The sequence below is a fragment of the Bison bison genome, unplaced genomic scaffold (genome assembly GCF_000754665.1).
Source record: "Bison bison bison isolate TAMUID 2011002044 unplaced genomic scaffold, Bison_UMD1.0 scf7180017864375, whole genome shotgun sequence".
Classification (NCBI taxonomy): Eukaryota; Metazoa; Chordata; class Mammalia; order Artiodactyla; family Bovidae; genus Bison; species Bison bison.
In genome coordinates, this window is record NW_011494947.1 from 1683613 (window position 1) to 1705867 (window position 22255).

General features: G+C 53.7%; 1 protein-coding gene across 1 annotated transcript in view; it reads left to right on the forward strand.

The window, feature by feature from the left end:
• Positions 1-22255, forward strand: part of MED27 (mediator complex subunit 27) — a 221386-nt gene that overhangs the window by 196640 nt on the left and 2491 nt on the right. Inside the window, exons 6-8 of the mRNA XM_010856784.1 lie at positions 2527-2568; positions 20161-20238; positions 22191-22252. Of these exons, the coding sequence (XP_010855086.1) occupies positions 2527-2568; positions 20161-20238; positions 22191-22252 (182 nt within the window). The remainder of the gene's footprint in view (positions 1-2526; positions 2569-20160; positions 20239-22190; positions 22253-22255) is intronic.

Below are 22255 nucleotides of genomic sequence, written 5' to 3' on the forward strand. Positions count from 1 at the left end.
TCTTAATTAAACCTGTGCATACTTCTCTCTGGATAATTTTTCTATTTAAAACATTTTGTAGGTTCTGAAGGGTTGGGTTTTTTTTTTTTAATATGTATATAATTTTCTCTTTTAAATGAAGACTAACTTCTCAGTCTCTGTGCGGATTTTTCCTCTTTTCTCTTTCCGTGGCCCTGTATTTGTGTCTGCCTGTGTATGATGGGAACGGCAGGAAGGATCAGCAGCAGAGAACTTCAGCAGCAGCAGCAGCTGTGGGCTGAAAATGGAAAGAGCTAGATTCGTTCCAAGTTCAGGCACTGATGTGACTTTTCCCAAAATTTAGATTTAGAATCTTTGGCACCTTCCTGTCATCTTGGCACTAAGACTAAAAGATACAAAAAGTCGTTCTCATTCCTTTCACAATGTCTGAATAGTCTTTAAATGTAATGTTTGTGAAGCTCTAGGCTAAACTGCGATACTAAGATCATGATATGAACCTGACTTATCCTCCAGATATGACCGGCTGCCCAGCAATTTTCTTCAACAGAACTGCTAATGTAGGAAATTAATAATTTTGTATGTGTATTTGGAGATTTCCTTCAGAGTTATCTGGGGGTAACATGTCACTTTTCTCCCTTCAAGTTGCTAACCTATCCAATTAAAACTCTAATGTCTGAAGAGATTTAAAATTCTTACTCTATCCATTAGCTTAAAGTGAGGGGCAGTGACTAAAAACTGACACCCTCTTTCTGGAGAGCAGTTCAGCCAGGGTAGAAGGAGAGCGGTCAGGTGGGGGCTTCTGTGGAAATGCAGGAAGGGGGTGGTTCCGCAGTGGGTGTGGCGGGAAGCAGGCCGATTGAAATCAGTGTTCAGTCACAGCTCTTCCTTCATTGTTCCTGGACTTGGATCTGCTAAACTTACCCCCTCCAGCAGGAACCTGCCAAGGGCTGGAGAGGGTGGGGGGCTCCTCTGTACCACCCAGGTTCTTCTACTTAAGACCAGGAAGAACCAGAAGAACTGCACGCGTGCCTGTTCCCAGCCCAGCCTTTCCCTCCTGAGGACGGTTTTCAGAAAACCCTCAGCCTGTCCCACATCAGGTGCAGCACTTCCGGTCTTCCTGGAGCAGTCTTCCCAGCTGCTAGCTCCTGATCCTCCTAGGCGCTCCAGAGTCAACACACAACACACAGGCTGAAGTAGCCGTGTCTCAGCTTCCCGCCGTGACCACTGGCCAACCTCAAAGGCGAATTTCAAGAGGCACACTGACCAGGCGTTTCAGTTTGCTCCACTCTTGAACCCATATATTAAAGCTGACTTCTGAGCACCCATGGGACCTCCTGACGGCCCCTCTTTTAATCTGCAGGTTCCTCACTGTACTGGGGGTGGGGGTAATTCTAGTTTTCCATACTCCCTTTTGTTCTAACCTCTTGAAACAGTGAGAAGGCATTGATTTAATTTCTCTTACAACCTGTCAAACCAGAGTGGCTTGGTTAGACTGAGCCACGGAGCATCCTGTGCAAGACCAACTGTGGCCCGAGGACTGGACTCTGAACTCTGCCCACATTCCATCTCAGACCGCTGTTTCCCTGACCAAGGGTTTCTGTCATAGGGCTTCATCACAGTGAACCTGTGGAGCCCTGTGAAAACAAGTGGACAAATCAATATATTCTCTGGCCCACTCCAGACCTCCTAATTCAGACATTCCAGGGAAGGGACCAAGAAATCTGTAGATTAAAAAACAAACAATTCCCTCAGGGCCTCTGATGCCAGGCATGTTTGAGCACCACCAAGCGAGCCCATCCATAAGAAGCTCCTCCAGATTACTGTGGGCAGTCAAATGGCTCCAAACGCAGTCTCACCATCTAGGAAGAAAGGTTGCTGATGGGACCAGCTCCCCAGGCTCGTCCTGGGGATGGCAGGGGAGGGCACGTGGAAGGCCCAGGGCGTGCCTGGCAGGGGGCAGGTGTTCAACAGCAGGGGTCTGCTTTCCTCCGCACGTGCCTGGGACATGGCCCTATCCTGTGCCAGGATGGTGTAAACAGAATAAATAAAAGCGTCAGTCAGTTTTAAGTGTGATGAAAATATTTAATTTTTGAAAGGATAAAGAGAAGCAAGACAACAGGTATGGGAATGATATTTTAAAACAGAGTAACTGGGCAATGCCTCTTGAACAAGTGACGTTTGAGCCAAAGGAAGTATACGAGGAGCTGTGCGAGGGTTTGTGGGGGAAGCAGTCCAGGCGCCGCAGGTGCAGAGGTCCTGGGGCAGGGCTGACCGCGGCGGTCGAGTGATGCAGGAGCACCGAGGAGGAGTCAGTGTTAGAACAGTGGGCACGGAGCCGTGGGTGTGGCAGGTGCCTCACGCTGACTGCTTTATGTCTCTTCAGTTCATCTCCTTAAATCACCACAGCTGATAAAGAAGAAATCCAGCATGTGTTTTTCTTACAATCATAGGATTTTTCCAAGCTTAGTAACAGTAGTTACAATATCATTTCTTAGAGTCCACAGTTCTAAAATTGACGCTGATATTTTATCTCTTTCCCCCCCACAGCTTGATATATGGTCCAAATCCAACTATCAAGTGTTCCAAAAGGTGAGTTTTCCTTTTTGCTTCTTCCTTAAGAGGCTTTTAGGGAAATGTGATGACTTCGAGGTGGAAATATTGGTCTTAAATCAGAGACCTTTTAAAAAGTGAAAAAGCCAGACACAGAAGCCTGCTCAGTGTAGGATTCCATTTATGTGACATTCTAGAAAAGACAAAACATCAGTGACAGAAATCAGAGCAGTGATTGCCAGGGCTTGGGAGTGAGGGCAGGAGATGGTCCCCGGAGGGCTGTTGAACATGTTTGGGTGATGGAAATATTCTTTGTCATAATTATGGGATCACGCAACTGTATGTTTCAAAACTCACAGACTAAATGCCTACAAAGGGCAAATTTTGCTATGTATAGATTATACGTTTAAAGAAAAAGGGCTCTTGAGTTCCCCCAAGATTAACCCACGGCTTTGTTTGTTCGTTTAGTATTCACTTCTTTTTGGCTATGCTGGGTCTTTGTTGCCGCGTGTAGACTGTCTCTAGTAGCGGGGAGCAGGGCTACTCTAGCTGTGAGCACAGGCTTCTCGCTGCGTGGCTTCTCTCGCTGTGGGGCACTGGGCTCCAGGGCCTGCGGTCTTAGTGGCTGTGGTCCTTAGCTGCCTCCCTAGCGTGTGGGATCTTCCCGGACCAGGGATTGAACCCTTGTTTCCTGCTTTGAAGGTGGGTTCTTAACCCCTGGACCACCAGGGAAGTCCCACCGCAGTTTTTAAATTCAGTTTCCCACAGCCCTGTAATCCACACATGTGCCTTAAGGACGGGAAGGAGGCAGGCTGGCCCCCTCACCCTGCCCCACCCCACTCTGTACTACAGTGACATCTTTTCAGGTGTCCGGCTTCCTGAAGGAGAAATACTATCTGGGAGATGTCAGAAAAAAAGGAATGTGACCAGAGAAAATCCATTTCCCAGCTCCCAGTGGTGGAAGGGTCCCTTCGCTGGACCAGCTCAGGACCTGGGGCTTCTGAGGGCTCCTCCCACAGCACTCAGGCCAGCTCCCCGGCAGGGCAGCGGCCTCCTCCTTCTGTGCCCCCGTCCTGTCTGCTCCCATCCAGCAGTGCAAATGATAGGGGAGGCTGTCAGCTCGCTTGTTGCCGCCTCGTTCAACAGCAGTTGTTTATTTACCCCTTTGCCACGTGCAGGTTCTGGGCTCAGTGCTACAGGGGAAGTAAGACGGACAGGGAGAGAGGGTCAGGGACCCCAGGCTGTTACCTGGGGCCGTGGTCGAGGACAGGAGGGCCTCCTTCACATCAGAGTGGTCGCAGGAGTCCTTGATGCAGCACGAGTTAAACTGAGACAGGAGGCAGGGGAAGAAGCCAGCCATATGGAAAGCCACGGAAAGAGGGTCCCAGGCTATGAAACTACAGCCCCGAGCCCCGTGTGGACGGGGGACTTGGCGTAGCCCCGCACACCACGGGGGCCCGGGAGATAGCAGACAGACGGAGGGCAGGTGGGAGAGTGGGGATTTTTGGCCTGGCCAGCAGGCGCCCCTCAGTCCTGGTGCAGAACTTGAATTTTATTCTCAATTCAGTGAGGAACCACTGGAGGGATTGGTGTGGAGGAAGGACACGATTTTCAGGGCTGGGCCTGAATTACCCCACTTGAGTAATAGCTGTGTCCGGGGTGTGCCGGTAGCTCAGCATAGGATAGTGGTGGTGGTTTTTTCAGTTGAGGCGAAATTCATATAACGTAAAGCTAACCATTTCTAATCATTTTCAAGTCAGCAGTTCCATAGCTTTTAGTACTTTCACAGCATTGTACAACCATCACCTTTATCGCATTCCAGAACATTGTTCTCATTCAAAGGGAAACCTTGTTCCCATTAAGGCATGGGCCCTGGGCTGCATGGGCTTCCCTGGTGGCTCAGACGGTAAAGCGTCTGCCTGCAGTGCAAGAGATCCAGGTTCAATCCCTGGGTCAGGAAGATCCCCTGGAGAAGGAAATGGCAACCCCCTCTAGTATTCTTGCCTGGAAAATTCCATGGACTGAGGAGCCTGGTAGGCTACAGTCCATGGGGTCACAAAGAGTCAGACACAACTGAGCGACTTCACTTTCTTTCTGGGCTTCATATCAAAGGAGCATGATGGACCAGCCTCTGACGGTGACTAACGTGCCTCAGTTCGTAGTGCTCCCTGGACCCCTCTCCAGTGAAAAGGGGAAGCCAGGGACAGGTGTCCAGGGCTGGGAGGGTCTGAGGCTCACCCCCTCGTCTAGGGAGTGTGTGCAGGCAGGAAAATGTCCTGGTTTTATCATGGCTACGGGCACTGTGCTGCCCCAGACTGGATCCAGAGCCAGGAAGGACTTATTAATGGAGAAACTGATGAAATCCAAATAAAGTCTGGGCTCGACTCAGTAGTAAGTTATCGACATTGGTTTCTTCATTGTGATGAACCTACCTGATGATGACAGATGCTAACAGCGGGGAAACTGGGTGTGCGGTCTGTGGGAATTGTGTGTGTCGTCTCTGCAGTGTCTCTGTAGACCTGAAATTAGTCTGAAGTTTAAAATTCATCTTAAAAAGAAAAATCATAGTGTTTACTCTTCTAACACGTCTTTACCCAACTGAGGTACCCAGACACAGAAAGGAAAAAACAGCCTCCCTCCCTGGGTCCAGCCCCTAAAGTGAAGACGTCCATAGTCACATGGGGCTAGCGTGGGCGACACCGTGTTAATCCAGGCACTCTTATCTAAGTGACCAGACCAACTGTACCTGTTCAGCTCACATAGAGCCTCGGCCTTAACTGCTAACTCTGTCCATGCCAACGGCTCTTGTCGTTTCTCCCCCAGCAGCTGGTTGAAAAGCATTCTGAGGTGAAAGAACACTGCTCATTGTCTGTGTCTTGTTTCCCTTTCACAGTGAGGAACACTAAAATGTTTTGGGTTTGTTTGTTTAACCTGGTTTATCTTCGTGGCCTCTGGTCTTGCAGGTGGTTACTTTCTGGCTCCAGGGAAGGCAGGCGATGACTTCAGCCCCTCCACCGCCGACCCCCACTTCCCAGCATCACAGAACCATAATCTGGGATTTTAACCATGGTCCATTCCATTCAGATACCCTTCATGAGGGAGGGCCTTGCCCAGGCTTGCCTTGGCAAATACATTTTTTAACGTTCTGTGTGGTATTAAGTATTTTTGAATGCAAGCGGAAAGTTTATTAGGAAGTTGTAAAATGTGTGAAACACAGATTTGGTGAAGCACGGATTTAGAGAGACAGTGCTATATTTGTATTCTACTGCCCCTAAAAATAACCTGCCAAGTGCTCTTTATATGTCTTTAAAACTACAAACACGGCGTGGCAGGGTTTAAAATTTGATATTAGCTAGTTGGGGAGACTCCAGAGCACCCACCACTTTCCTCCTTGTAGTTTATATAACCTGTTCAAAGCAGCAGAAGTGGAAGAAATTGTACAGATGGGAATTTTATTTCGGCCAGTGAATGGCTTGCTGTCTGTTTGTACGGAGCCCTTTGTCGGGCTGCTGTGTCATCCCTCCCCTCACCTGTATTTTAACTAAATGGACTTGACCTCTGAGACTGACCTGCACTAGATTCAGTTCAGTTCAGTCCAGTTGCTCAGTCGTGTCCAACTCTCTGCGACCCCATGAATCGCAGCACGCCAGGCCTCCCTGTCCATCACCAGCTCATGGAGTTCACTCAAACTCATGTCCATCGAGTTGGTGATGCCATCCAGCCATCTCATCCTCTGTCGTCCCCTTCTCCGCCTGCCCCCAATCCCTCCCAGCATCAGAGTCTTTTCCAATTGAGTTAACTATTCGCATGAGGTGGCCAAAGTACTGGAGTTTCAGCTTTAGCATTATTCCCTCCAAAGAACACCCAGGGCTGATCTCCTTCAGAATGGACTGGTTGGATCTCCTTGCAGTCCAAGGGACTCTCAGGAGTCTTCTCCAGCACCGCAGTTCAAAAGCATCAATTCTTTGGCGCTCAGCTTTCTTCACAGTCCAACTGTCACATCCATACATGACTATTGGAAAAACCATAGCCTTGACTAGACGCACTAGATTAAAGAGTGACAATTTGGAGGCAGGAGAGTGTGCTTTCTGATGAGAATGAAAGGCAGGTGATGTTAAGGTCCTTTTTCTCTTTTCAGGGGCAGGTAATAGTTACTGGATTACAGAATCCACTCCCTTCCCTCCAGAAACATTGTCTGTCTGTTGTCAAATGAAGAAATGTATTGGAAAATGACGTAGCACAAAATTGAGTTGAATCCTTTATCAGCAAAGTTTTCCAACTCATCACAGTCGCGTGGCAGGGAGTCGGGATCTTGTTCTCTTGGGGAACACTGGTAAAGAGGATGAGGAGTGTGTAATGTGGAGTCACCACGGGGCAGGGGAGTGACCACACTGGGCTTGCTTCATTGTGTTCATCTCAGGCCGTGTTGGAGGTCGGAGGGCAGCCCTCTCTATTCCACAGCCCGACCACCCACTGAAAGCAAGGCTGGGGCCGTATGTTCCCTGCAGATTCTGAAGGCCGGGTCCAATTGACGGGATGATGTTTAACATTTCAAACTCAACATGCCAAAGGAAGAGATGAGGTGGCAGCATTTCCCAACTCTGCTTTTTAGTATCAGCTTTTTCTTAGAATTCTGTTTTCTTCCTGTCCACCCACTTAAAGTCTAGGTGTCCTGATTGATGTTGCTTGTAGCGTTTCCCAGAAAGACACTGCTGGGGATCGCAGTGGTGAGCGTTCCCTTCTGCCCGTCATCCGCCTGCTGACACCCACCCAGCAGCCCCACCAGGGTAGACTCACTTGAGTGCCCTGATCCAGGAAGATCGACCTGGAACGGAAGTCAAAGTGACTGAGAAAGTGCGAGGTCAGGGAGGATCCTTGGTCACCAGTGAGAAGGCATTTCTCAGGCAGAAATGTGTCCTAACCGTGTAGGTAGATGGCAGAGCTGCGCCCCGGCGCTGAGGTGGGGACACTGGCTGCCAGCATGACTGTCTTGGCGTCGCTTGGGGAGCGCTCTCTCTGCATTGCCCTGGGTTGAGCCCCAGCGCTCCCTTTCCTCGGCGCTCACTGTGTGGTTGCAGTTGCTGTGGAGCGTCTGTGTTTTCTTGCCCACAAGCAGCAGCGGTGGCCACTGCAGAAAGAGGCCCGACGGGAAGGCGGGAAGCCGTCCCAGGTCTTTCCGTGCGAAGTGACAAAGCTGGAGGCGGGAGGGGGCACTGACTCACAGAGCCATGCCAAGCTCACACTCGCCTTTTTATTTCTGGAAACTCATGCCTGTCAAATTCTCCTCAGTCTGATCCTGGCTCCCCAGGTTAAAGACGAGCACGCAAGGTACCACAGCAAACCCGGCTCCCAGAAGCTAGTGTGACCTGCCTTTTGTCTGCTACAGGGCCTGTCGGTGAGCCCTTTCCCTCGTCCTCATTAGCCCCCTTCCCCGGTGGTGGGGCGCGGTGGAGGGCCGGGGACAGCTGGCCGTGGGTCCGCGGCTGCCAACAGGCCCCCGTCATTTACCGCGGTGCCCTGGAGGCGCTTTGCGCTTGGTCCTGGGGCGAAGGAGCTTTTTATAGCCGGCAAGGCTCCAGCAGAGCAGATTCAGAGAATGGAACTTGAAAATAGGGGGGACCGTCTGAAAGGGCAGAATCACAAAGAGCCAGGAAAGGTTTCAAGCATGTTCGGATTTTTCTGACATTTAAACTCTGCAGGGGCACTCACTGTTTTGATCTTTTAACCTCCTCTCTTCAAAACAGTGGGCATTTTCATCCAGTAACTTGGGAAGAGCGGGAGCAACTCTATAGCTACTTACCGAGTTAAACCCTGGCAAGGAGGCCAGAGAGAGAGGGAGGGCTCTCAGCCCCAGGCAGGCCGGCGGGGACAGAGAGGTGATGTCGGAGGGTCCGCCACCTGCGTCCCAGCTCTTTCGCTCAGGGGCAGGCAGGGCACAAAAATCCCAGCCCCAGGTGTCCAGGGCTGCCCCGCTCCGTATTCTAGGGGCAGCAGAGGGAAGAGGAGCCTTTCAGCCCCGTGCTGAGCTTGGCGTGGACGGGCGGGCTGGCTGCCGCTGCTCTGTTCCTGGGTTCACCCGCTCATTTGTCTGTTAACTCCCTCACTCAGGCTTCAGTCCCAACACTGGCCTCTGTCAGGGAGGCTTCATCAAGGGGAAGCTTTATCAAGTGGCTCCCCAGAGCTTGTCAACAGATGAGATTATGTCCCAGAAAAGTCAGTTCTCTGAAATTTCTGAGACATTGAGCCCCTCGCATAAATCTAGGGCCTATCCAGATTGTTGTTCGTTGGCTAAATCACATCCAGCTGTTTAGCCACCCCATGGACTGTAACCCGCCAGGCTCCTCCATCCATGGGATTTCCCAGGCAAGAATACTGGAGTGGGTTGCCATTTCCTTCTCTAGCCTCCCCAAATAGTCTGTGACAAACCTAACTTGTCACCAACTCCGAGCCCAGGAAGGGGGGCTGTCCCAACATGGGGTGTTCCCAGAGGACAGGACTCTCCTCTTGCTCAGGGCTGTGCATGTCTGTACCTGCTGTAACATCGAATGTCCCCAGAGGGACTCAGTAAATACTCATTCCGTTCTTTTCAGTCTCATGCCTTAGAATATCTAAATACTTTCCCACCAGCTCATTTCCATTTTCTTTCAGAAGCCTCTCTTCAGACAGCTCAGAGAAGGCCCTGGAAGGGCTGTGGACCTCCTGCCAGGTCTCTGTCCTTGCTCTTGTCGGGTGTCCTGCTCAGGTGAGGCCATCAGCAGAGGCCCTGCACCTAGAGGGGACACCCCCCAATCCAAAGAGGGGTCTCACATTGTAGGAAGGGCCTCTGTTTTGTCCCCTTTACTGTTAAACGCTGTCTAACCTTTTCCGAAAGGAGAGCACGTGCAGTGGAGCCGATACGGTGTCATCGTCGTCCTGTTTCCATCCCTTCTGTCCTGCCTCCCACGTGTGTCTTCGTAGCCCAATTGGAAAAGCCAAGGGAGCACCTTTGACTAGTGAGGGGCTGAGGGGCAGCTTCATGAAGGAAGAGAGATTCCCGCTGGTGGTCTCCATGAGCATGGTAGGGGGATGCTGCAGAAGCCAAGCCTTGGGCTGTCGACAAGCTTCAGGACAGGAGAGGTGACAGACAATTCCAGGGTCATCCCAGAGGGCAGCCCTTTCCTGAGCAGAGAGCCAAACTGCATTGACCTCACTGGGTCAGCAGAAAGGAGGGAGGAGGGGATGTCATTAAGTGTCAGCCCAGGGCCCTGGGAGCTGAGAACCGGAGGGGGCGGGAGGAGGGGCATTCTGCTCACCCTGAGCCTTGATCACCACATTGTCTGTTAAATATTCACAAGCTTCTAAAGCAGGATAGGGTTGACGGCGTACTTTCCCACCTTACTACCTCTGCGAGGCTCCCTGCACCTCCGCAGAGGGTGGTCGTGACCAAGAGCCTCCCATGGACCCAGCCTTGCAGTTACTGTGAAGCAGGAGAGCCCGCCCGCCGGCGGGAAGTGGTTTGCGGTCTCTACCATTAGAGGAGTTGCAGAGGACCTGCTCTTTGTCTCGTAGCTTCCTTCTTCCTGAGGGCTTGCCCGAGACACGTGTGCCCTGGGTCAGAGCCTAGCAGCTGCTTCTGGGAAGCCCGGCCTCCTGCCCTCGCCCAGGCCCCTTCCCACACTCCCAGTGGCTTCCCGGCAGCGTGCCTGTCCGCCCCCCACCACACCACCGTGAGGCTCAGCCTCACCGGTCACGTTCCCCACCGTGACCAGTCCAGAGAGAGGCGGTCCGGCCAGGCTGGCCACTACTCCCGTGTGGCCACCCTTGCCTTGGCCCCATCATTTGTGAAACAAAGGGTATAAGAGTACCTGCCTCACAGGATTGGCACCCCAGATTACAGACCCCCACCCCTACCCCAGCAGTACCCTTTGGGCAGCCCTGACACGCTGATGTAGAATCCTGGTCCTGGACCTGAAACGGTGCCCTGGTGTCCTAAGAGGGCTGGTGGCCCCTCTGGCCATCCACTGAGATGGGAGTGTTCCCCACCCAGCAGGGCTGCTGAGAGGCTCCCAGCGCCACGGCAGCAGAGCCGCCTCTCAGGCTCTGCAGCGTCTGCTCTTTCTCCTGCGGTTGCCTCAGTTTCGAGGGGCAAGTAGGTGGTATTGTCTGTATTTCTTGGGAGCCCAGATGTCTTTGGATGTGTTTCTCTAACTGCCAGGCTGTTCCCCGCAGAAAATAACATCACACCAAGTGGGTACAGAGCAATTCAGGTGTCCTCGGGCTTGGGCTCTGCTGGCAGCCAGCAGCAGAACCTGGCATTTTACCATCTGGAAAGCACTGAACTTTTTTCGTTCAGCTAAATGAAGAGTCTTAATTCCTTAATCCTGGGAAACGTGAAGGACCTTTTGTGAGCGCCTCCTCTTGGCCCCGCACAAGGCCGTTGTGGTGGTGGTGTGTTGCTGTCTTGTCTGACTCTGTGCAGCCACGTGGGCCATACAGGCTCCTCTGTCCATGGAATTTCCCAGGGAGAATGCTGGAGTGGAGTGCCATTGCCTTCTGCAGGGGACCTTCCCAACCCAGGGGTCAAACCCACATCTTCCTGCATTGCAGGCAGATTCTTGACCCCTGAGCCACCCAGGGAAGCTGCACAAAGCTGGTCAGGACTCTGGAGAGTTCTCTCAAGGCTGCCATAGGGTTTCTCTGTTCACCCAGGTGTTCCTCCCCAAGGTACCCCATGACCTCAGCTTTTTCCACCCCTGAACACCCCCCTTTTACTCTGCTCCCCTAGCCCCATCGGCCAAAAATAAATCCATAGCTTCTTGCCTACTCCATCTCTCCTTCTCTTGGGGTCCTGCCAGGTGTTTGGAGCCAGTGCAGAGCATCGCCTGGGGCAAGGCAGGGACTTCTGGTCACAGTTGGGCAAGCACAGAACAGCAATGTCCACAGGGTGCTGCTGGGGGTGCAGGAGAGCCCAGGGTGGGAGGGGAGTCCCCTGGCCTGAGTCTCCAGGGCAGAGAAATTAGCCAGGGCCCAGGCATTCCAGGCTCAAGCCTGGAAAGCAGAGTCAGGGAAGCCAGTCTGGGAGGAGGGGTTACTAAGGCAATGGTGTCACTGGGGTGTGATGTGGGGCTGAGGGGAGACAGGACCGGGACCCTGGTCATTGAGGACCACATACGTGTGCTCCCATGTCGGGAAGGCTCCTGCAGGCGGCTGCCGAGTGTCCTGGGGGAGACACATCTGCCTCCGGAGGGTTTGCAGCCAGTCTGTGCTCGAGAGTCCTGGGCATTGACGGGCTTTGCTTTGGGGCATCGGTGGCATCTTGGCTGAGACTTCCAAGAGGGTCAGATTGGAAACCCCTCACACCAGACAAAAACTTCTTTATGGAGGCCCCAGTCTACGTGCCTCAGGCCATGTTCTATAGTTTACAAACAAGACCTCATCCTTCTCAGACAGAGCTTGAACTCAAAGCCACGAGGAGGGGTTTTGCACAGGATGGAGCAGTGTCTGCCTTTGCTCCCCAGTCCCTGCCCAGCCAACCCCGTCCCTGTCGGCCCCGAGCAGCGTTGCCAGCAGACAGTTAGTTATAAGGCCTCATGAAGATGGCTCTTTCATCAGCACTGAAGGGAGTATTGATCTTGTCTAAGTAAATCCCCAGTCCCCTTGGACCTCGATGCCTCCTCCTCCGGCCTCTGGGCGTGTGAACCCATGGCACACAAATCCAGGGTACGGATTACAGACTCGAGCTGAGTGATGAAAATGAAACCCCATGCTTCCAGCCTCCCAGACTTCATCCCAGCGTTGGAAGCCAGTCTCTGCACTGCTCAGCATCGCCCCCAGCCCCCAGCACTTTTCAGGACTGGCTTCATAGCTCTCAGTTTTGAAATAGTGATGGTTCCTCTTTTTATGGAATGAGTACTTCTGGGACTGTGTTCAGTATTCTTCATGGAACCAGTGCTCATCCTTGGGGCAGCATTGCTGCCTCTTTAAACATTTAACTCACTAGGTTCACGTCTTTGACTCCCAGACCCACAGAGAATTTTCCCATTCCGTGAGATTCCCAGTGTCCCTCTCATTAAGGGCGGGTCTCTCTCCACCCGGCGCAGAGACCCAGACTTAGCTTGCAAGTGTGTCCCGCAGATGAAAGTTCCTTTTTATTGCTTTGAGCCGCAGAAGCAGCATGTGTACAACCAAGTAACAAATGTTTGGTTTTGCTGCCTGTTGGTCTGTGCTCCAGTCTCTTTGAAACCCACGGAGATGGGAAGAGGTTCCCAAGAACAGCGCTATGCTGATGGTCTCCCTTGTTCTGAGCTCTTGGTAACCGGCCCAGAATTTGAGGACCCCATGAGGGTGACATCCCATCAGGACAGCAGGTGGAGGCAGGCAGGGACCCGGTGCTCCTGCCGCCTGCTGGGACCAGCTTGTCTTTTCTAAAAGAACAAAGGGCTTTCATGTCTCTCTGGTTGGCCTGAGGGCGGAGCACGACACTAGTGTGCCCTGAGGGCGTTCAGTCAGGCCCTGCAGCAGCGCCCCCTGAAAGCAAGACCTCGAGGCGCCCAGTAATCAGCCTCCTTTACTGAAGGCCAGTGTGGGGAGTGATGTGGCCAAGGTCACCCAGATAATTAGTGAGGAACCCAGGCCGGAGCCCTGGGCTCCCGACAGCTCCAGATCATCTTCCCCCCACCCCCTGACTGCCATTTGTTCGCGGTCATGCGGGCATCGAGACGCTCCCCTTCACAGCGGGTGCGAGCCAGCATTGCTGGCAGAGAGCCAGAGCTGGGTCTCTACCAGACTGTCTTTTAAATAAGCAACTTCTGAACACTCGGGCACTTAACTTCTCCTCTTACTCTTGCGGGACGGACTTTTCCGAGGCAGAGGCCGCAGCTCCCCTGGCTCAGCAGGGGAGGCCTTGGGCGTCTCGGGCTGCGTGCGGGCAGATGCTGTGCTCTCGGTGCCATCAGTCCGCGGCCTGAGGAAGGGCTCTGTGGCGCTGGGGGCCGCTGCCCAGGGGTGGGGAGTGGTGCCCGGCTGCCGCCTCCAGAGTCTGGCGCGTCACCTCTGCTGTGGCGCCAGCTGTCCCCTCTGGCCTGGAAGCCCGCACAGAGTCAGGACGATCCTGCAACCTGAGTGGACTCAGGAATCCCGAGGATACTTCCTGGGCCACCACGAAATACAGCACATTCTTTTTACAGGAGGAAACTGCTGGGGGACGGTATTCTGTTAGGAGGGCCTGGTGCCCTCCCCGCATCTCTCTGGCCCTGTCTGTGCGTCACCGCTCTGTCCTGTGTTCTCCCCTACGGACATCTCCCCTTTCGGCTGCCCTTGTGGCTCAGCTGCTAAAAAATCCGCCCGCGATGCGGGAGACCTGGGTTCAATCCCTGGGTTGGGAAGATCCCCTGGAGAAGGGAAAGGCTGCCCACTCTTGTGTTCTGGCCTGGAGAATTCCATGGACCATATACTTCACAGGGTCGCAAAGAATCTTTCACTTCCCCTTTCACAGACAAAGAACAGAGCCTATCTGGCCACCATCAGACCCAGGCCCTGAGGGGCTGGCCTTCAGCAGAAAGTAGTCTAGCAGGACTTGAACCCGCTCTCTGCCCCTCCCCACCCCCCCGGAGGAGGGCACAATTGGGGGGAAGCGTGGGCTCTGAGTGCCAAAGCCATCCCTGCAGCACCACGCCCCCCCCACCCCCAGACTGTGCTTTGCGTTTTCCCTGCTGTGCACGGTGCACGCCCGACGTGACACTGCCGGCTTCATCTGCCCTGTCTCCCCCTTCATTCTGCAAGGCCGGGAGACTCATTCCCTCCTGAGCTCTGGAGGGTCCTGAGTGGCATTGTTCCTGGTGGGTGCTGGCTCTGGGTGGGTGGTTGAGTGGGACGGGCAGAAGCTTCCGGTTGGGGAGGCGGATGGCAGCCACGCCAGTCGGGAGAGCTGAGGTGGCATGAATAGGCTTGGGACTGAGTCCCGCCTCCATCTGAGAGTCTTGGGCTCCATTCCCAGTGGGGAGGAGATGGCCTCCGCGGCCTCCTGTCTGTGTCCCCCTCCCCCGCAGGCTCTGCTCAGGAGCCGCTTGGCTTGGGCACGTCACCTCCCTGTGGCTTCGCTGCCTTATTGGAGTGAAAATCATCTCCCATTCGTAGCCTCCTCCCAGGGTTGTGGGGAAGGGGAGGGTGACTCCCACTGGGTGGGTGTGGGCTGTCAGTCAGGCCCTTTTCATTCACTGTCCCTGTATTGACACATTTAACCCTTGTCCACAGCCACCTAGCTCGTAAGTGACAGGCACAATCCAAGCGGGTGCCGTCTGTCCCCGCAGCCTGGACTCCTCACCGGGCGCGTGTGTACAGCAGCCCTTGCTCAGAGCTGGTGCTCAGTAGCCGTCGCTGCGGAGCCCTGCCCTGGCTGCAGGTGGTTCCACGTAGGGCTCAGCTGAAGCAGCTCGTGACCTCCCCGGGACCCTGTCGATGTCAGCTCTTTGCGCACAATATGGCTGGGGAGCTTCTGGAGGCTTGTTGTGACTGGCGTCTCCTCCAGCATGTTGACTGGCAGCTGTTCCAAGGTCTCTTGAAAGACTCCTCTCTCACCTTCTGAGCTGAGTTCCCTGTCGGTTTGGGTGCAGGAAGACCTCTTCTGCCTCTCTCAGCCTGGGACAGGGGGGTGGTTTGTAAGCTTGATCAGTGGAAGAGAAAACTGGGAGTCAGTTTCACAGAGCAGAGTGGGTGTGTTGGCAACAATAGAGACATCACCCTCCTCTAAGTGAGTAATCACGTGCAGTCCAGCCCGACCGGGGCTCGGGGTGGGGTGCACACCCCAAAAGGAGCCGGAGCATCTGCGGTCTCTCTTGGCCTTGAGGATAGATGGGACATCTCTTGACGGAGTCCCTGGTGTCTGCACACTCCTGCTCGAGGAGTGTGCAGACACTGTCTTTCTGTGGCGTCCTCTTCCCGCCCGTACGGTCACCCCTGCCCCCCCACCCAATCCTCCTTCCCGCTTCCCCTATCTCCTTGGCTTATTGTTACTTTCATGTCTTCTCCTCCCTCCCTCTCCTTGGGTTCGCCACCTGCTTTGATCTCTTCTGCGCTGTCTTCAAACCCGCACTCACTGGTGGGATGAATGGCCTCTCTCCCGCGGGAGCATTAGTGCCCTTCTGCGGCCTCCGCTGCCGGCCGGGGTGGCTTTCATCTCCCAGCGGAATCTCATTAGCTCGACATCACAATGGGACCGAGCCTCGGTCGGGCTGGCCCAGAGTCAGTTTAAATTAGTTAATAGCCATCTTTGTTGTTGTTGCCCCGGGCTTGTTTTTTTCCCCCACATCTTGGATGCTGAGCAAAAGAAAAAAATTTTTGTTGTTAAAAAGTGTAGAACAAAACAAGTACTGAAGGTGGAATGTTCTGACAAAGGGGAAGATCACTGCAGGTGAATTTCTCCAGTATCTGACGACAACGTGGTGCCCACCGCTTTGGAGCTCAGCCCCAGGAACGTGAAAACCAGGGGAAGAAATTTGGGAGGTGGCAGGGACGGAAAACATAGCAAACTGGTTAGTTTTGCTTCCCTCTGCTAAAATATTTCTGTAATTGGAGATGGGAAGTTGAAGAAATTCAACGATCGTGTCAGCGCTAGAAAAAGCTGCCACCATTTGGCAATGAAGAGAATATACGGGGCCTTTTGGAAAAGAGGCTGAATTTGGCCAGGTTGCTGACCCAGTAATGGGAAAACGGAATCGGTGCCCTGCCTGGAGCCAGGTGCCAAAACGGAGCTTTGGTGTGTGACCCCAGCCGTTTGTGGAAAAGGACGTTTTCTGGTTAGTGCGCTTTGTTCTGCTCTCGAGAAGCCTGTTGCCCGGCAGCCACATTTCCAGACCTGACCTGCACCTGGCAGTGGGACTCTGGCTTTCTGGACCCTTCGCTGGGCCGGGGGATGGTGGGCAGATGACGCTGGGGCTCGGGACAGGAGCTTCTGTCCACAGACGCAGAGCTGGCCAGGGCGTCTCAGGAGGGAAGGCGGTATAGGCTCGAGTCTCGTGGGCTCCAGGCCCACACACCCCTTGCCCCTCCCCAGCTGTGTGGCCTCTAAGTTTCCATTTCTTCATCTATAAAATGGACCTGGGGGACTTTCCCGGGTGGTTCAGTGGCTTTGACTCTGCGTTTCCAATGCAGGGAGCCCAGGTTTCATCCCCGGTCAGGAAACTAGATCCCATATGCTGCAACTAAGACCCAGCACAGCAGAGGTAGAGAATCTGCCTGCAAAGCAGGAGACCCAGGTTCTGTCCCTGGGTTGGGAAGATCCCCTGGGAAGGGCATGGCAGCGCACTCCAGTAGTCTTGCCTGGAGACTCCCATGGACAGGGGAGCCTGGCGGGCTACAGTCCATGGGGTCCCAGAGCTGGACACGACTGAGGGGCTAAAACACACACACAAAACGAACCTCGGAGACCACCCGCCTCAGTGCGTTCGAGGAGTGAGTGAGCGGGCACATGCCTCACACGCTCTCATCAATGTGGCTGTCCTCAATTCACAAAATCAGCCCACGGTCCTGAAAGAGCGCCTTTCCAAAATAAGGAAAACCCTGCCAGCCCACTCCATTACCCCGCTCCCTCTTTCCACTGCAGCATCATGAAACATGGGTAGTGTGCTATTTTTGATTCATGAAAAAGACAAGTGATCCTTCGAGTTTGTGGTCCTTGGTTTCTCTCATGCCCCAGAAGGAAATGCCTTTTTCTTCTACTGCCAAGAATACTCTGCCTCCTGAGCGGCCTGGCTTCTCAGCTGCAGCAGGGGCAGGCCTGGGGGGCTGCTGGAAATGCCCAGTCTTGGCCCCACCCCACACCTGCCTATAATAATTGGTCAGTAGTCATGCATGGATGTGAGAGTTGGACTATAAAGAAAGCTGAACGCTGAAGAATTGATGCTTTTGAACTGTGGTATTGGAGAAGACTCTTGAGAGCCCCTTGGACTGCAAGGAGATCCAACCAGTTCATTGTAAAGGAAATCTGTCCTGAATATTCATTGGAAGGACTGATGCTGAAGCTGAAACTCCAATACTTTGGCCACCTGATGTGAAGAGCTGACTCATTTGAAAAGACCCTGATGCTGGAAAATATTGAAGGTGGGAGGAGAAGGGGATGACAGGATGAGATGGTTGGATGGCATCACCAACTCATTGGACATGAGTTTGAGTAAGCTGCGGGAGTTGGTGATGGACAGGGAGGCCTGGTGTGCTGCAGTCCATGGGGTCACAAACAGTCAGACTGAGCAACTGAACTGAACTGAGCAGCAAGATCCCCAGGGGGTCTGTGTGCCAATTCACATTTGCCTCCTCCTGTATTTCGGGATCCTGAAGAACAGCTGGAAAGGCCAGCTTGATTTCAGGGCCCCCACCCCAGAGATTAGATTCTAGGTCTGCACTGGGGCCCAAAAGCTCACGTTTCCAACACGTTCCTGGGTGATGCCTGAGCGGGCGTCCAGCACCAGCCTGCTTCTCTGCTCCGAGTGCTTGTGTTCACTCTTGTCAGCCAACCAGAGAACTGGCCCGGGTGTCTTAGACGAGAGGCAACGTAGCGAGCTTCCTGAGAGGCGTGTAAAATGAATGGTAGGAACAGGAGAAAGAATTCTTCAGAAACTCTGTTTCATGTGATGGCAAATGTGATTGTAAGGACTGTCTTATGAGCCTATAAACAGCACTCGTGTGGGACTTTGTTTTTAGCAGGCACCTGGATGGTAAGCACCAAGCTCTAAGCTCAGGCATCCTCAGGGCCCAGCTGGCTTCGCTCGCTTTGTAGCCGTTCATTTCACCCCGCCAATCACCACCCGCCATTTTGCCAAGTTATCATTCTACTGTATGGAATTTTTTTAAAGCCTTGCTCATTTTAGAAAGCTGTCTGTCAAAAATGCTTAAAATAAAAACAGTCTTTGCACTTGAAGCAATAAGTACCATTTATCTTGAAAGTCACTTGGGTGAATTTCTTGGCATGGTTGGATATACGAAGCACGGCTGCGTTTGCAGGAAAACCAGCACAGGCGTTTCTGGTTCGTGACTTTTGGTGAGTGGCCATTTTATAGTTTATTTCTTTATTCAGCAAATATGTGCTGAGCACCTGCTAGATGCCAGGTGATAGTCTAGGCCCCGGGGACACAGCATGATCCTCGCCTGCACAGAGCTGGTCGTCTCGCGGAGTTCACTAGCCACCAGGCAGGCCCTGAAAGTCCAGTGGGAAAGAAGGCCAGTCCCAGGGCCAGGCAGCGCAGAAGAGAGGGGGCAGGCGGGCCCAAGGCACGGCTGGAGGATGAGCACTTCACACGCCTGACCATTTCCCCTGAGGGGAAACCACGGCTTCGAGAGGTTCTGTGAGCTGGGGAGCCTGCCTCCTTGCTCTTCAGGGTGTGGCCTCTCTGGCCTTGAGTGTAGACACACAGGCAGACTAATTTCTGGATCATTCATAACGCCTCTTGCGGAACCCAGACCAGACCAGCCCTGCTGGTTTCCAGCTGATGAGTTTGCTTGACTGCTGCTGAGGTCTGTCAGCGCATCATGGTGTCCTGGTGGGAACGGTGCCAACTAAAGAAATGCACACAACCTGGTCCGGCAGGAGATACTCCATTTCTCAGCGGGAGGACGGACGAGTCGACGCAGGCAGACCACGCTTACTCGTGTTCACAAAGCTGATTGTTTTGTCTGATGTTTTTGTTTCCTTTTGTCTTTTGACCATATCATTTGTAATGGCGAGATTCCCTAATGAAGACAATCAAATAAACCATGAGTTTGAACACAGCTATCAAATTAGGAACAATCTATTCATCCGCTAATGGGTGGCAGGCATTAGCAATCTAGGGTGTCATCACATTTCAGAACTACAGGGGATCTTTGGCCAGCGCTTTGCTTTTTAGGAGGCACACTGAGACCCAGACAGATTCGATGGATCAAGGTCAGCAGACAGAGCTGGGGCAGAATCCCAGCACACGTTCCATCTGGTCCCCAGATGCCCCACGTGAACTTAGAGCCGTAATGCCCTTGGGCCTGCTGGCGGAGTTGTGAGAACAGCGGGTGTGGCCCACTGGACCACAGCTTTCAGGGAGCTGGCCAGACTGAGGACCACACTGGGAGCAGCACAGCTCGTCAGAAGGGTAGTATCTCTGAGGCCCCAGGGAAGGATCCTCAGAAACGAACAGAATCCTGGTCGCAGAACACATATAGCTACAAGTTATGAGACAGAATGGGAATTGAAGGAAGCAGAGAGACAGACCAGTTACACGGGCAGGAAAATCATCCCCGGGCAAAGACTGGAGTTGAACATGGACAGTTGGAAACGAGCCTCTGCGTCCAGGCGGTGTGCCGTGCGGTGGAGGGGCTGGTAATGCCCCGGGCACCCGCCGCCGTTTTACCTCTCCACCAGCCTCTGGCCACATCTCTCTCAGGTGGCACAGCCTACCTGGGCTTGCTGGAAGGTTCCACACTTCACTTGGCCCCGGGCATGAATATTTATGTCCTTTCTGCTCTCAACACTCCTCCTCTCCCCTTCCTTGCCCCCAACCTTGCTAACTAGCTTTCCACCTCTGGGCTTTATTAGGTATCTTTTCCTCCATGAGCCGTCAGATAAAAGGAGCACCTTCCTGTTTTCTCTGCTGGTTCCGAGTGGCTGACCTAGTTCTTCTCCTTGGTCCCCAGGTGACCGACCATGCCACCACCGCCCTGCTCCACTACCAGCTGCCCCAGATGCCTGACGTCGTGGTCCGCTCCTTCATGGTGAGTGGCTCTAGAGGTCAAGCCTCATGAAGCCTTGGCCCCTCAAGTGAAAACAGGCAGCTCAGAAGGTAGCTCGCAGGGGCCTCGCCAAGGAGACAGCCCTGTGTGGAAGTGGTACTTCCTTTCAGCTGGGCAGGGATCTAAGATAAACCACATCCTGCACCGTTAACTGGTTTTCCTATCATTGCCAAACATGTGGTTTCAGAAGTGACCTTCCGACACAGCTTCCGGGGTTGATTTGGTCAGTAGGTGTTTATTGAGCTCCTGGCCTGTGCCGGGCCCCGAGCTTGGTGCTACGGTGGCATCGTTCTTCCAAGACACCCACGCCTTAGACTGTCAGGTCAGAGCCCCGGACGGCGGGGACCAGAAACAGCCATGCCCTGTGTGCGCCAGCTCCCGCCAGCTCTCGTTAACACTGAGGATTTCTCCAGCCAGTTGTTTAACCGTTGGTGACTTGACATGGAACCAGAACGCTTACATCGTGGACATCTGTCCTCCACGTTGGGACTCTGCTCTGACCCCCATCCCTCCCCGCCCCAAGGCAGTTCATCAGGTTATCACATGCCTGCCAGTCGGCCTCAGCCTGGACAGCTGGCCCACATCCTGGAAGAGGCGGCCAGCTGTTAGCACCTCAGCATCACGCCCTCGCATCATTGGCCTCTCTCTCACTGGGGCTGACGCTCCCTGCTTCACTCCTGCCTGGGGGCTGCCCCTTAGAGTACGGACCTATTAGCAAGTCCCCATCCGTGCTGACAGCCATGTGGAGTTGCACGCCTGTGATCCACCTCGTCACGTTCACCGCCACAATTAAGCTTCTAGGAGCCTGTAGTTCATGCCTTAGAAAATACAGCCTGACTCATTGACTGGCTCCCACGCTGGGGAGGCTGAACACGCAGACCCGGGCTTTGTGGAGCATCACGCAGCGATTCTCTCATGTATGGAGAACACTTTAAATCAGCAGTCTCGCTTCTTGGGTGGATGGAAAGACTTGCTTTTTAACCTAACGTGTTTAAATGCCTGGTTTCCCTTCAGAAAGGATAAATAGTTTAACTGAATGACCATTGATCTCCTCACATTTGTTGCCAGAACCTCAGGCCCCGAGCCTTTGGAGAGGGCAGGATGGGTGGGCCACGGTCAGCCATCAGGAGGGCCGCTGTGATGAAGACAGCAGGATTTGTGTCAGTCAGCTTGGCTGAGGTCTCCCAAGAGCGATCTCCTCCGACCGATGGACATGATCACAGTGGCGCGCGCCCCCCTTGCTGGCCCGTCGCCGCGACATTGGGCTGGTGCAGCTGTGCGTCTCCTTGAGTCGAGGAATTGAGTTACGAGTCTCATCCTTATGTATGACGCCCGAAGGAACTCTGCCCCCTGAACCCGCGAGTGTGCACTTGCCGCTTATTGCGTTACTCGGTGGCACCGGATTGTCCCCGCCCTCCCCCCAGGTGTGTCGGGCCACGTTGTGACAGTGAGTGGTGGCCTGTGAAATCAGATTAGAAAGAGGCATTTGACCTTAGCGGGGAATTCTCCGCTCGCCCTCTTATCTGCATGTGTCTGGGGCCACCTCTGGGTGGTGAACACAGAGAGGCTCAATGCCGGTGTTCAGAAGACCCAGGACTCGGATGGAAGGTGGTTATGCGTGGCCCCTGAGCCAGGAGGCTGGGCCGAGGTTCACATCCGCCCCTTTCCAGGAGCCCTGCCTGCCTCCCAGAGTAGGGACTTCTATTTTAAATCTCCCCTAGTCAGGAGGGGCCCAGGGCGCCAGAACTGAGACTCAGCAGCACTGTGACCTTGTGGGTGCTCCAAGGAGCTTTCTGTAAAATCTTGCGTCACCTCCCGGGGTCACGGCCAGCCCAGGTCCTCCGTCCTAGAGATCATTAGGCTTGGGCAGGAAGGATGACATTGGAAGCACCCAGCTCCGTGTCTTTGACTTCTCTCCTCACTTCTCTTTTTAGACCTGGCTAAGAAGTTACATAAAGCTGTTCCAGGCTCCATGCCAGCGCTGCGGGAAGTTTCTGCA